Source organism: Nerophis lumbriciformis, linkage group LG12 (genome assembly GCF_033978685.3).
Source record: "Nerophis lumbriciformis linkage group LG12, RoL_Nlum_v2.1, whole genome shotgun sequence".
Lineage (NCBI taxonomy): Eukaryota > Metazoa > Chordata > Actinopteri > Syngnathiformes > Syngnathidae > Nerophis > Nerophis lumbriciformis.
Genome location: NC_084559.2, coordinates 26,324,913 through 26,340,058, shown reverse-complemented (window position 1 = coordinate 26,340,058; position 15,146 = coordinate 26,324,913). Strand labels below are relative to the sequence as shown.

Below are 15,146 nucleotides of genomic sequence, written 5' to 3'. Positions count from 1 at the left end.
TTTCAGTTATTATAGCAGTAGGAGGTGTGATTCAAGTTGGATTCAAACATTCAATCGGGACAAAAGTAGTGCTCACCTAGTCCAGCTACCTGGGCTCCCCTGCCGAGGGAACTGCCAGGAGCATCAATGAGGTCAGCGCGGCTGCTGAACTGGCCGTCAGCAAGGTTGAAGACTAAACTGGAGGCTAATACTGAAGTAACAATAATTACTTTTTAGTTAAAAACAACAAACTTTTATTTGAAGTGCTATGCTAAAAGAAACGTGTCATTACTTTTCAATGAGGACAGGCTGCTGGTGCCTCCAAACAGCGAGCGTGTAGCAGAATTCCCAGATACTCCAGGTGGTGAGACCAGCATCACTAAGTATGTTCCACAAACATACATAGGTGTCTTTCTAAGAGTCTTCAGAGGGAGTCCACAGCTTGTGTTGACAGCTACGATGACAAATCCAGGAGAAATATGTTAATACAAATGTTTTGTAAACATTGAGATTAATGGATATTGGATGCAAATCTGATTGAATACCTGACTGCTCCTCTTTGACAGTGTTGGTGATAGCAGAGCCTGTGAGAGCAGCCAATGTGGCAGAATGTGAGGCTCGAAAGCGAGACATTCGACTCAAAAGAAGCTCATTCAAGCACTTGGAAGACTCGCCTTCTTTGCGAGTAAGAATAACTCTCTCCTGCAAGATGTCTGCAACACACAGTCCTGTCTGTGTCTGCACCATGGACAAGAGGTGGGAAAGCGCTCAAATGAATCCAACTGAAACTACAAAACTGTGTAGGAGCATGAAATACTCACAGACAGATTAAACACATCCATGAAGACAGAGTGGCCTTTTTGTGTCTTCTCGTTGAGACTGCCCGGGGACCAAAACCAATATAGGTAGGTTCCATCAGAACAGAGGTGCAGTGTTGTCATACTGCTGCCCACAGGGAAGTGATGGGCTGGCATGGGGACAATCTGGCACACCTGAAAGTGGCAGTCCGAACATGAGATACAGACGAATGCTGTTAATGCATTCAGCTGTGTGAGGTAAGAAGTTCTAATTATGTAACATGCATGCTATCTCATGCTGACCAACTGGTTGGCAAGTTACCTGTAGAGTGAAGGGGTCAATGACTTGGCACAGCTGATGAGGTTTGGCATCAAAGGCAGAAGGGCGGTGGAGAAGGCGACCACTGCTGTGCACCACCCAACCAGGCTCCAACTCCTCATTTCGACAGTAAACAAACCCTCTGCACAATCACATGCAGCCCTTTTATTTTTGCACTTTGCAGAACTGAATCATATTTTACATTTAAGCCCAGTCCCAAAATTCAAATTGTTTATTCTCATTTACACTGCCCAACATAAAATATCAATTCTCTTTGTAGTGATGGTAGCAAGTAAAAATAAATTGTTGCTTAAGCATACTGGTGAGAATCTGTAGCCTAAAAAGGGCAGCAAATACAGTGGGGGGGGGGAAAAGTAGTGGATCCCATGCTGATTTTTAAGTTTACCCTCTTACAAATATAGGAATAGTCCAGATCTTTACGTTGGGTTTATTGTAACAGAGAGAAAATAAGATTATATATTATAATTTAATTTACAGTATATTTGTTTGAGGGAAATAAATATTTGACTTGCCAAGCACATACCATGAATTAGCACTTGAAGAAACGCTTGTTGGCAGGCACAGACCGTTTTTTATAGGCAGTCCCCAGGGTTGCACTAATTTCAAAAGGGTTTTACTTTATTTTATTTTTTTACAAATTCTCTCCAAACCCTTAATGTCGAACTTTCAGCTCACGCTGCTATGCTGATAAAGTTTGATAAGTTTGTTCAGTCATCAACAATTGCATCATCAGAGAAATTGACATTGAAACAGTGTAGGTCTGACTTGGTAGGATATGTACAGCAAGTATTGGACACAGAGAGAGAGATCAGAAATTATAAGAAAAAGTGACTACATTTGTAGTAGACTGGCAAGGCCACTCCAGAATTGTAATGTGCCACTCCTTCGTTGCCAAAGCCGTACATGTACATGTCGAAGTTTTACCCCTTCTGTCTCCGACTGCTCGCCCACAGACACACTATTCAAGCAGACATCAAAGCAAAATATCCCGTAAAATTGTCAGAGCCAAAATACTTGTCCTCTTCCTTCTTAATCTTCTGCGCGCAATAATACGGTCAGAAAATGTTGAATTTTATTGTACAAAATCCTTGAAATTGCCACAAATGTGCCAGTACTGAGAGTGGAAGCCATGTTTACTTCCAAAACATTGCAGTGCGAGCGACGTCATGACGTCATGTCCGCATGCGGGTCAGATTGCATTAACATTAGAAATCACTTTTTTTTTCGAATGTGAACGGCCGCTAAAAAAATTGGATTTGACAATAAATTCTGAATTGGAAGTCCAAACATGCAGTGTGTGTCTAAATTGCGAGCATAAATCTGAGTTATGAACTTCTCCATCCCTAGTTGGCGTAGCAACAGTCAGAACAAACCCTGTAAGATCCAACTGTATATATCCAGTTTTACTCTAGCAATTTATAGCTAGAAGTCGACATAACAATGTTTTCCAACCATGGGAACGGAGAAGCAGATGATATTCATAGAGTTGAAAGAATTACCAAAAACATGACTAACCGTGTGGCCTACTTGGCGAGGCAATTCAACCAGGAGCCAGCTTTTGTGCCAGCAAGGACTTAAAGGGCTGACATTTATCCATGAAAATATGGAGAAGCTGCTGATTGTGCATTTAACGGTGAAGCAGCTTGAAGGATATACTGTAGAAGTATAAAAAAAAGCGTTCAGAGCAGCACTTTTTATGCGAGCTCCCTGCACCATGACAGAGCAGTCCAGTGTGGGTGAACTGCCGATGTAGCTACAGAGGCGACTAACCAACGACCAACGTGAAACTAACTTTACCGCTGATGGCGATCGCTCTCCAAGGTAAATGCTGCACATTATTACATTATTTCATAAAAATGCTGAGGTGGTTTGTCGTACATTCTATTGTGTTGTTTTTCATACAATATTAGTTATCTATAAGTTTGTTTTACTTTTAAAAAGGAATGTTACATGTTAAAAGTGAGATGTTTTGGCGTATCAAGCAGGTATTAAATTGATTTCAATTCATTTAAATGGGCCACACTGATTTAAAATAGGAGTGTGTTGAGTTACGAGCTTGGTCATAGAACCAATTTAGCTAATATGTTGAAGTGCTGTTGCACTTTCTTTAATGGGACAGGACAAAGTTTTGTGCTTCATCGGCACATAACCGTTTTTTGAAGGACAAAATAATTGTTGGTTGGTAGGGGATCAAATATTTACTTTCCTCAATCCATTACAAATTCATTTAAAATCTTGATGTTCAGTTGTTTGTGCTTTTTTGGATTCATTTTTGTATTCGACAGTTTTTATATTACAGTAAGCCTAAATTCTGGACTGTGCATATATTTGAAAGCTTGTAAACTTACAAAAATGAGCAGGGACTCCAACACATTTACACCACTTTATTCTTTTATGAATGATTTTAACAAGTTCACTGAATGGCCAAACTTGTTGCAGTCCCTGTCTGGTCATCCAAAAAGGACTTCTTAATGCGCAGAAAAGTTGGGTGTGCATTGGCACAAAATAGCTTACATTTTTCATGACATCTCGCTGGTAAGATTAGAACAATACAAAATATAAAATCTATGAAACCCACGTCACAAACAGATCAGGTTGTGAATTTATATATGCTTTGTACTGGACAACCCTTACTGTGATGATGAATTGCCAGTGTGACTGCTGAGTAAACCAGCCCAAAAGTGCAAATAATGATTATTTTTTCTTTGTTTGCAGATGCCGTTGTTAAATCATCTCATCAAAAAAAAAAACATTTTCAGGACATAACTTTGCTGCTTTATTTTGGTAATTTCAGGAAACAATGTTAACACTATTGGGATGAATGAGATTACGGATATATTTAGCATTCCTCTCACTCACTCTCATCTCAGAAGCCTGCAGAAGAATGTATCGTATTACCTGAGTGTCCCGTGTAAGCCAGATCCCAGCTTGCTCAGTCCTCTCCCAGAGGAGTTGGTGGTGTACAGATAGAGCCCGTCGGTGGCCAGACAGCGGCCCAGGTCATTGTCTGTGAGACACGGGAATAAAGGATTACAAGGGGTGAAAAGGACATATAGTTGGGATAAAAAGAAGGGCAGAATTACGGTTTTAGATTAACTTGACTGATGTTTTAGGATAATTTGAGGAGTGCATTATTGATCTAGTAATTGCTTATAATATACATACGCAAATATGGCTATGGTAAAACGCCCTGTTCAGCTGCTATTATTCTGTGAGGTCATCTTATCGATTGCTTAGGAGTGAGTCATCTCTGCCTTTGTCTGTTTTACATTGTTTTAAGCGCTTGTTTCCATACTATACTGAATGCAGTGACTTCATGTTCATATATTGTGCATTAGGTTAAAACAAACAGCTAAAATTAAACAGTCGACTATAATAACGATCAGTGATTTACATGCGGTTTCACCTTTATTCTCAGCTCCTCCTGGTGAGTTATCAGGTGTGGGTAGCATGTCCTCAAAACCCCAGGACACGCTGTGTTTTCCACCAAGCAGGCATGACGAAGAGCCAGGGCCTCCTTCCAATAGTAAAAGCCTTAAGCAGGAGAGATGAAGAATACATCCATGTCAGTATATGTCCCAATCACAAATACAGTCAATTATTAGGTGAATCATAGTTAAGGCCTCACCTGTACAGAACATCGGACACTGGTAGCTGGCCCAGATCAGACTGTTTCTGCAGCAGGTGCACTGTGTGGATGAAGGTCTTCAGAGATCCCCTGGTAAACAGTTCAGCAGATTATTCCAAAGCCCCTCACTCAGTATTAGATAAAGGCACATTGTCAATTTTTTTAATCTGTAGAATTATGTCTTGCTTGAATTTGTAATTTGTAATTTGGCATAATGTTTAGTAACTAAACAACTACATTTCTTTACATGTAAAGCTGCAGAGTTAAATGAGTAACTCATTTAATTTTGAGTACATCTAAAACTGAACCCTGAAGACATTGCAGCAATTCATATTCAAAGCAAAGCTTAACTACCCTCTTTCTATGATGTTACTTAACCCTCCAAACAGTGAACTTCTAGAGAGGATGACAACAAAAAATCTGCCTGTCCAAATACAGGCTGAACAAAGAGTACAGGGTTCTGGTTTTGACAAGTCAAGATCAGTTGTCACCAGCAGATGCAAGTTGAAGTCTGACTGACAACACATAATGCTCTTACGTGGGCTGAAAGGACACGTTTACAGCTCACAAGCTAAAGCTAAAACACCGACAAAAACAGATTCACTTTTGATAACAGCCACCTTTCATAACAGAAATCCAAATCGAAAATTGTGCACATATTAAAGATGTATCAATTAATAAAATCTCTCCTCCATGCTCAAAACAGAGCAGAAGATAATGTAGAGACTGTCATGACATGCTGTTGTGTAAATAAGAATACAAAATAATGCTATTTAGTTTGTTAATAAAAGGTACCTGTTTTATCGGAAAAGTGTCCTTAAGTGACTTCTAAAATCTGGGGCTATGTAGAAGATCAAATTAAATTAATGTAAATATCTCTCTGGCCTCACCTGGCACAGGCAAGTGCAACCAGGGCAGCAGCAGCGTTTTCCCTTTGTCGGAGTGAGCGGAGAATCTGCATTTGAACCGGCCTTTGAATTTGGACGGACTCTGGAGCGCCATCTTCCAGCCAAGAGCAAAGCAGCCCCTCCAAGCCATTTAGGCAGTCTGCAGGCTCCTTGCTGAGGCTGAGCGGTTGGCAATCTCGGAGACAGGCCAGCAGAACCTCTGCCGTGACCCCACAGAGCGCCGGGTCACTGCGGGTCTGCGACTGTAGAAGGGGAAAGACCAGCAGCAGGCCGACACGGGAGGTGAAGGGCGCCTGCTCGGGCTGCTGGAGCAGACCTTGTCTTTTGAGCAAGGCCAAGGTCTCCTCATCAGCACCCCCAGTTCCTTCTCGCTCCTGTTGCTCCTCCAGGGCCAGCTGCCGCTGCGCCCCCCACAGACCACGCAGAGCATTGAGTCGGTATTCCAGCAGCCGGGCATAAGCGTTACTCTGGTTACCGCAGACTGCGCGTAGACGCTCTGCCAGCTCAACTGGGTTCTTCGTCTCAAACGTTAGAATCTGTAAAGAAAGAATACAATTCTAAAACATCTTATTATACAAACAATTTAACTGACATGAGAGAACAAGAGACATTTGGAAACCGATGGGTAAGCATGCCTCCACGTATAGCACTTTGGTCTATGAAATAGTGGGCAGATAATGTGTTTTATGTGCACTTAAGCAGCATTTCAGATATTGATTACAATGCAAGGCCTATGACTCAAGGACTAGAAAAAACATCTATCATACCATTTAGCAGGCACAGTTTGTATTGATTACATTTCGCTAACTCTACTAATGTTACGGTAATACACTTTAACTTGAGGCAGGGCCTTCTCTGCCTTGCTCTATGAAACACTGCATATGTAAAACAGTCAGCATTACAACACCAATGAAAACAGTAATAAATGAGCCAGTCGGTGTGGAGCTGACCACACGCAAGCTCAGAAATCGAGGTGAATGGATGATAACAGTATGAAAACAGGGGATTAACCAATCAGAAAAGTCTGATTTTGTTAACACCAAGGACAGCACTGAGTTTAGCTTCAAATGCCTGCATTATTAACAACATGATTTTCTATCCCATATGCTGTAAGGCCCATTCTAATGGAGACATTAAAAAAACATTTTATAACTAGCCTGTTGAAAGTGGCATACTTGTCATACTTACAACTAAAGGCTGCAAGCATACCCCAATGATAGCCAAAAATAGACCTGTATTTGCCCTGCCAATTTAAACTTACATTGTCAACGTCGGCCCACCGTCCAACACCTTTTAAACCAAAACAAAAGTCCAGCTGTATTCATCATCACACCCGCAGCGTCCTCTCTACTTCTCAAACAAGAATAGGATGTGCACTCCATATCTGGTGTTGATTAGGACAGCGACGAAATGTTGTGTATCCGTCAAAGTGACAAAGCAAAAAATGTATCTGTGCACTGCAATGGACCAAGCACAAGCAGCTAGTGTCCATCCAGACAATCCGTAAAATTGTACTAAATTGCAGGCAATTTTGAAGAAAAAATTAAACTTTTTTTTTTGTGTGTGTGTGTGTGTGTGTGTGTGTGTGTTAGGGTTGTGTCAATTCTCCTGGTTAGTAAAGCGCAATATGGCGGTATTTGTGCTTCAAAACTAATGATAAATGTGAAGCTATAAACACGGAAGCGCCGCTCTGCAATCAGTGCTTTAAAACATGCTTCGCCAAAAGTGGCAATACTTGAAACTCGGGTAAACATTTAAAGGACAAACATCCAGATCTGCACAAGGAGTTTAAAGACCGACAGGTAAGAATGTAGCTAACTAGCTCCCCTGTTGCGCCCATACATATATGTAGACGCCACATACAGCTGGTTTGCCCGTTGCCAATTATTAGGATCATATTTGCGGAGTCAAAAACTGCCCACTTTGCGTAAACAAATGCAAGTGAATTTAATGAATGTGTTTTGTCTTTAACAATGTGTGTTCCATCTGCTACATGTCTTATATGTGTAGTTATAGCCATTGTTTTGCTTTTAGTATGTACTAATGATTGTATTTGTGTTGAAGCACAGATCACGAGTGGCAACCATAAATTCCATCCATCCATCCATTTTTTCTACCGCTTATTCCCTTTTGGGGTCGCGGGGGGCGCTGGAGCCTATCTCAGCTACAATCGGGCGGAAGGCGGGGTACACCCTGGACAAGTCGCCACCTCATCGCAGCATACCATAAATTATGAAGCGTTTAATCCAATCAATGTCAATAAAGCTTTTTTACAGTATCCTAACCCAGTGCTTTTTCAACCTTTTTTGAGCCAAGGCACATTTTTTCAGTGAAAAAATCTTGAGGCACATCAACAGCAGAAAATGTTTAAAAATTAAATTTAGTAGCCTATACTGACAGTATAAAGTCCATCCATCCATCCATCCATTTTCTACCGCTTGTCCCTCACGGGGTCGCTGGAGCCCATCTCAGCTGCATCTCATTTAAAAAACTGACAATTGTTTGATATGAATTCAAACCATAACCATAACTATCCATGCATCACTAGTTATTTTGTCTCAAAGTGGATCTACAAAGCAATTAGCTAGCTGCTGCCACCTACTGATATGGAAGAGTATTACATGGTTACGCTACTACTATTAAGTGCTATGTAAGTAAACTTTGATTGATACTGATCTCTAGACAGCACAGACACTCAACGGCACAGATTGTAATTATTGGTTTGCAAAAAATATTTTTAGACCAATTAGGTGAAATTGTATCATTTCCCACAGCACACGAGACAATATCTCACGGCATACTCGTGTGCCGTGGCACAGGGGTTGAAAAACACTGTTCTAATCTAATCCTAGGTTATGGCAGGCTATATATGTAATCAGGTGCGTAAAAATAGTTTTTAGGTTATGTACCTCAAACTAATTAGGGCCGCTGCTAGTAAGACAAATGTATAACTATCATTTCCTTTTTAAACTACCAAAGTCTGGTGCTTTTGGTGTTGTGTCAGGCAGTGTGACTCCACCCAGTGCCTCCATTCACAAAGTACCATTCAAGCATTGAACCATTTTTGAGCAACATGCAAAGTACTCAACTCAAAGGATTTTGGAGATGCTAAAAGGTTTAACAGGGTAATGGCTGAGTACATTTGTATGGATCAAGTGCCAAAATATACAACTGCAAAAACTGGATTTAGAAACCTTTTACAGCAAATTGATATTTGAGTGCAAACATATGTTTAATGTATCATAAGATTGTCTGTTAAAATAAAGCCATTAATAAAATATTTTTTGTGGCCCCCTTAATTCTAAAAAGTATGGAAATGTATCAAATACATAATGGTATTGGTACCGATAGCAAAACGCTAGTGTCTATGATTTGTGTGTGTATACTAGCGGCCCCAGCGCTACTTACACCCACAGAGACAGAGTGGATAACTCACAAGAGTCTTTGCTAAGTTTGTGTGGTTAAAGCAAAACACGTAGCTGCTTAGACCGATGCAAAAGCAAGCATTGACATTCCACTTTCATTCACCCTTTGATGACTTGACCGCCACCAGGAGATCGTCTAGTCAATTGGGTTTGTCTGTTTATTAGTTAGCAACATAGCTCCAAAAGTTATGGGCGGCTTCAATTTAACTTTTCAGGAAATGTTAGAAACGGGATAAAGCGCAAGTGAATACATTTTTTGGGAGATGCAGATCATTGTAAGGATTTAAGATTTTCTTTAACAATTCTTTACTATTGGGAGATAGGGCCTGGCAGAGCTCTGTGCTCACCTAAAGGTTTTGTAGTTTAATATTTTAGTCTTCGAGCTGCAAGACTTCCACATCAAGGCAAATCCAAAACGTGTTTATAACCGATGGGGCTTTTTTGACAACCAACAGAATGAGAGTGCGTTTTTTTCTGGCATAGTCTGGACTTTCTCAGACCCCATTTTGTTCTTTATCATTCAGTATGTTTCCATGCTTTAAATTAGTCTGATTTCTCAAATAATTTGGTCTCTTCTATTTTCACACCTACATGTGAAATCCCAGTTTCCGTATTCAATCTCTAATGCGACTGTTGGCCATAGACTGTGTGCCTCTCGCACACTAGGGGGTAATGGGGTTATTTTCAGCTTGTTTAGCCATGTGGGAATGTAAATAGAAGAAGAGAATGCTAATTCTTTTAGAAGAAGATATTTATTGTCACATGTACAACGTATGTACATTGTAATCTCTGCATTTGACCCATCCTCTCGAGGCACAGTGCGCAGCCATCGTGTAGCGCCCGGGGACCGCATCTGTCTATTCATAGTTCGGCTTCCCGATCGGTGAAGCTTCCCAATGCGGCAACCCAGAGTGCAATGTGGGCTTGGTGTCCTGCCCAAGGACACGATGGCAGTGATTAGGATGGCGGAAGCTGTAATATAACCAGAGACCCCCAAGTTTCTGGACCTGAGCCACTCCGCCCCTACATGCTAATAAGGTAGCGCTGGTAGCGTTCAAGATCTGGATCGAACCGATAACTACAACTTTCCAATGCTATTTGGTGGTGTTAGTAATGTTTTAATGTGTTTAAATGACACTTGTGATTATTGTGATCATCAGAGACATACAAATAGATCACTATTTTGTTGAACTGCTTTGACTATTTACTGTTAATGCAAACTACACAGTAAATTATTTTAAATTGCTGATTTACATGTTAATGATCATCAATTGTTGTATATGGACGTTTAATTCTTACATCACTAAATAAAGTATGAATAACGATGTTGTTGCAGATGATTTGAATAAATAAAATCAATGCTGGCTGCAAGGTGGAACAGGGGTCAGTGCTGGTGCATCACAAAAAGAAGATCCTGGGTTTTGAACCCCGGGCTTGGGGTCTTTCTGTGTGGAGTTTGCATGTTCTCCCTGTGACTACGTGGGTTCCCTCCGGGTACTCCGGCTTCCTCCCACCTCCAGAGACATGCACCTGGGGATAGGATGACTGGTAACACGAAATTGGCCCTAGTGTGTGAATGTGAGTGTGAATGTTGTCTGTCTATCTGTGTTGGTCCTGCGACGAGGTGGCGACTGCCCGAATGCAGCTGGGATAGGCTCCAGCCCCCCCGCGAACCCGAGAGGGACAAGCGGTAGAAAATGGATGAATAGTTGGCGCTCGATGCTGCCTTGAAGTCATGAGACCACCGCTATTAATTATCGTTGTCTACCAATGATATATACCGTATTTTCGGACTATAAGTCACAGTTTTTTTCATAGTTTGGCCGGTTAAATCACCAAAAATGATTCCCGTGCGCGGCCACCGCTGCTGCCCACTGCTCCCCTCACCTCCCAGGGGGTGATCAAGGTTGATGGGTCAAATGCAGAGAATAATTTCGTCACACCTAGTGTGTATGTGACAATCATTGGTACTTTAACTTTTTTTAAACAATTTCTTCCAGGTGACTGTCTCAAATTATGAGGTGATCACATATTAAACATTTTGCATATAAGTTGTTGGTTTTTTTTACTAAGCTTTTATTTTGAAAGAGACTACAGGAAACAGAAGCACAACGACCAGCTTACTGACAGAGGGTCGATGATAACAAGCAGGGCAGGGAAAGTTGCTAACGCTAGAGCTGTCGTTATTGTTGCCCAAGGACACAGCGGCTGTGACTAACATGGCGGAAGGCGGAATCGAACCAGGAACCCTCAAGTTGATGGACGGCTGCTCTACCAACTAAGCCACGCCACCTTTATCAGTTTAAAACTAGCAAAATAGTCACAATCATTTACATGGAAACCTGGAACAATTTCTTCCAAGTGACTATGTCTCAAATTATGAAAATTACATATAAGTTGTTTGTTTTTTACTAAGCTTTTATTTTGAAAGAGACTACAGGAAACAGAAGCACAACGACCACCTTACTGACAGGAGGGTCGATAACAAGCAGGGCAGGGAAAGTTGCAAACGCAAGTGCTATCGTTATCGTTGCCCAAGGACACAGCGGCCGTGAATAAGATGGCGGAAGGCGGAATCGAACCAGGAACCAGGAAGGACGGCTGCTCTACAATCTTGAATCTTGAATCTTTATCAATTCAAAATTTGCAAAATAGTCACTATCATTTACATGGAAACCTGGAACAATTTCTTCCAAGTGACTATGTCTCAAATTTTGAAAATTACATATAAGTTGTTGTTTGTTTTTTACTAAGCTTTTATTTTGAAATAGACTACAGGAAACATAAGCATAACGACCACCTTACTGACAGAGGGTCGATAGCAAGCAGGGCAGGGAAAGTTGCAAACACTAGCGCTGTCGTTATCGTTACCCAAGGACACAGCGGCCGTGACTAGGATGGCGGAATCGAACCACGAACCAGGAAGGACGGCTGCTCTACCATCTAAGCCACGCCACCTTTATCAGTGCAAAACTAGCAAAATAGTCACAATCATTTACATGGAAACCTGGAACAATTTCTTCCAAGTGACTATGTCTCAAATTATGAAAATTATCTGTGTTGGCCCTGCGATGAGGTGGCGACTTGTCCAGGGTGTACCCCGCTTTCCGCCCGATTGTAGCTGAGATAGGCTCCAGCACCCCCGCGACCCCGAAGGGAAATAAGCGGTAGAAAATGGATGGATGGACATATAAGTTGTTTGTTTTTTACTAAGCTTTTATTTTGAAAGAGACTACAGGAAACAGAAGCACAACGACCACCTTACTGACAGAGGGTCGATAAGAAGCAGGGCAGGGAAAGTTGCAAACGTTAGCGCTACCGTTATCGTTTCCCAAGGACACAGCGGCCGCGAATAAGATGGCGGAAGGCGGAATCGAACCAGGAACCCGCAAGTTGATGGACGGCTGCTTTACCATCTAAGCCACGCCACCTTTATCAGTTCAAAACTAGCAAAATAGTCACAATCATTTACATGGAAACCTGGAACAATTTCTTCCAAGTGACTATGTCTCGAATTATGAAAATTACATATAAGTTGTTTGTTTTTTACTAAGCTTTTATTTTGAGACTACAGGAAACAGAAGCACAACAACCACCGTACTGACAGAGGGTCGATAACAAGCAGGGCAGGGAAAGTTGCAAACGTTAGCGCTGTCGTTATTGTTGCCAAAGGACACAGCGGCATGCGGAATCGAACCAGGAACCCTCAAGGTGAAGGACGGCTGCTCTACCATCTAAGCCACGCCACCTTTATCAGTTCAAAACTAGCAAAATAGTCACAATCATTTACATGGAAACCTGGAAAAAATTCTTCCAAGTGACTATGTCTCAAATTATGAAAATTACATATAAGTTGTTTGTTTTTTACTAAACTTTTATTTTGAAAGAGACTACAGGAAACAGAAGCACAACGACCACCTTACTGACAGGAGGGTCGATAACAAGCAGGGTAGGGAAAGTTGCAAACGCTAGTGCTATCGTTATCGTTGCCCAAGGACACAGCGGCCGTGAATAAGATGGCGGAAGGCGGAATCGAACCAAGAACCAGGAAGGACGGCTGCTCTACAATCTTGAATCTTGAATCTTTATCAATTCAAAATTTGCAAAATAGTCACTATCATTTACATGGAAACCTGGAACAATTTCTTCCAAGTGACTATGTCTCAAATTTTGAAAATTACATATAAGTTGTTTGTTTTTTACTAAGCTTTTATTTTGAAATAGACTACAGGAAACATAAGCATAACGACCACCTTACTGACAGAGGGTCGATAGTAAGCAGGGCAGGGAAAGTTGCAAACACTAGCGCTGTCGTTATCGTTACCCAAGGACACAGCGGCCGTGACTAGGATGGCGGAATCGAACCAGGAACCAGGAAGGACGGCTGCTCTACCATCTAAGCCACGCCACCTTTATCAGTTCAAAACTAGCAAAATGGTCACAATCATTTACATGGAAACCTGGAACTATTTCTTCCAAGTGACTATGTCTCAAATTATGAAAAATACATATAAGTTGTTTGTTTTTTACTAAGCTTTTATTTTGAAAGAGACTACAGGAAACAGAAGCACATTGACCACCTTACTGACAGGAGGGTCGATAACAAGCAGGGCAGGGAAAGTTGCAAACGCTAGCGCTGTCGTTATTGTTGCCCAAGGACACAGCGGCCGTGACTAAGATGGCGGCATGCGGAATCGAACCAGGAACCCTCAAGTTTAAGGACGGCTGCTCTACCATCTAAGCCACGCCATCTTTATCAGTTCAGAACTAGCAAAATAGTCACAATCATTTACATGGAAACCTGGAAAATTTTCTTCCAAGTGACTGTCTCAAATTATGAAAATTACATATAAGTTGTTGTTTGTTTTTACTAAACTTTTATTTTGAAAGAGACTACAGGAAACAGAAGCACAACGACCACCTTACTGACAGGAGGGTCGATAACAAGCAGGGCAGGGAAAGTTGCAAACGTTAGCGCTATCGTTATCACCAAGGGTGTGTTGCCGCAGACAGTCCAAACACATGTTTTCCATAAGAACACAGCCAAAAAAAGGCACCCCTGTCAATACGCCATTTTTCCCCCCCATTTCCCAAAACATGAACAAAGGCAAGCCTTTATGGGTGTGTGCTGTATCACTCACCTCCTGCTCGGTGTCTCCCTGCTCCGACACGCCGATTTCACTGGGCAGCTCGGCCAGGTCCGTGACTCGGATGAGTCCGTCGTGGAGGAAAATGGTTTCCTCCTTCACCGAGAGCCATTGGGAAGAGTCCACTGTCCCGGAGCCCATCGCTCTCTCCTCCGACAGTGATGCCAAAGGGGTCGTACATTAAAAATTCAAGTAAGAGAATGACAGAAAACGCCCCGGCTATATGGCGAGAACGCGGATACTGTCGACCAAGCCCGCCTTGCTTGGACAGAAGACGCAACTACACGCTAACGTCCGGCAGAGTAGCCCGCGAGCAGGGAGAGATGTGGCCGGTGCTCCTCACACGCATGTCGGCTCCGCGTCTGCTGCTAGCTCGGCTGTCCGTCCCCGCCAGCTAGCTAACCGTGCGGCGTCGTTACCCGTTACCGAGCAGAGTGGGCGTGACACTCGCACTAAAACCCTTATTGCGCCGTGTCCTCAGAACGCCAGTCGCTTCGGGACGGACACCGCGTCCGTGGTCGGTAAATACGGGAACCGCATCAAGCCACTCCGTCCGAGGGCCCCCATCCGCTGTGTTAGTGGCTGGAGACGATAGCGAGAGTCCCAGCTGTCAGAGCGACGCCATGTTTCCGAGACCAATGAGCTCCTCCCAGCATGCACCGCGGGCCACAAAATGACCTGTCAAGTGTCGTAAGGCCATGTTGTTATTGATCAACACGGCGCTTATATACATTTGTAGATGAAGTGAATTATATTTACATAGCGCTTTTACATAGTGAAACACAATATCTAAGTTACATTTAAACCAGTGTGGGTGGCACTGGGAGCAGGTGGGTAAAGTGCCTTGCCCAAGGACACAACGGCAGTGGCTAGGACGGGGGTCGGCAACCCGCGGCTCTAGATCTTTAGCGCCGCCCGAGTG

The 15,146-nt window shown here is 42.4% G+C and overlaps 1 protein-coding gene across 1 annotated transcript in view; it reads right to left on the bottom strand.

Moving 5' to 3' along the window:
- Positions 1–14,863, bottom strand: part of LOC133623171 (probable E3 ubiquitin-protein ligase HECTD4) — a 55,121-nt gene extending 40,258 nt beyond the window's left edge. The window contains exons 1-10 of the mRNA XM_061986225.1: positions 14,219–14,863; positions 5,635–6,188; positions 4,745–4,834; positions 4,523–4,650; positions 4,015–4,123; positions 1,099–1,237; positions 801–971; positions 525–717; positions 272–433; positions 77–190 (exon numbers count right to left, since the gene is read on the bottom strand). Of these exons, the coding sequence (XP_061842209.1) occupies positions 77–190; positions 272–433; positions 525–717; positions 801–971; positions 1,099–1,237; positions 4,015–4,123; positions 4,523–4,650; positions 4,745–4,834; positions 5,635–6,188; positions 14,219–14,365 (1,807 nt within the window). The 5' untranslated portion in view covers positions 14,366–14,863. The remainder of the gene's footprint in view (positions 1–76; positions 191–271; positions 434–524; positions 718–800; positions 972–1,098; positions 1,238–4,014; positions 4,124–4,522; positions 4,651–4,744; positions 4,835–5,634; positions 6,189–14,218) is intronic.
- Between the last annotated feature and the right edge of the window lie 283 nt (positions 14,864–15,146).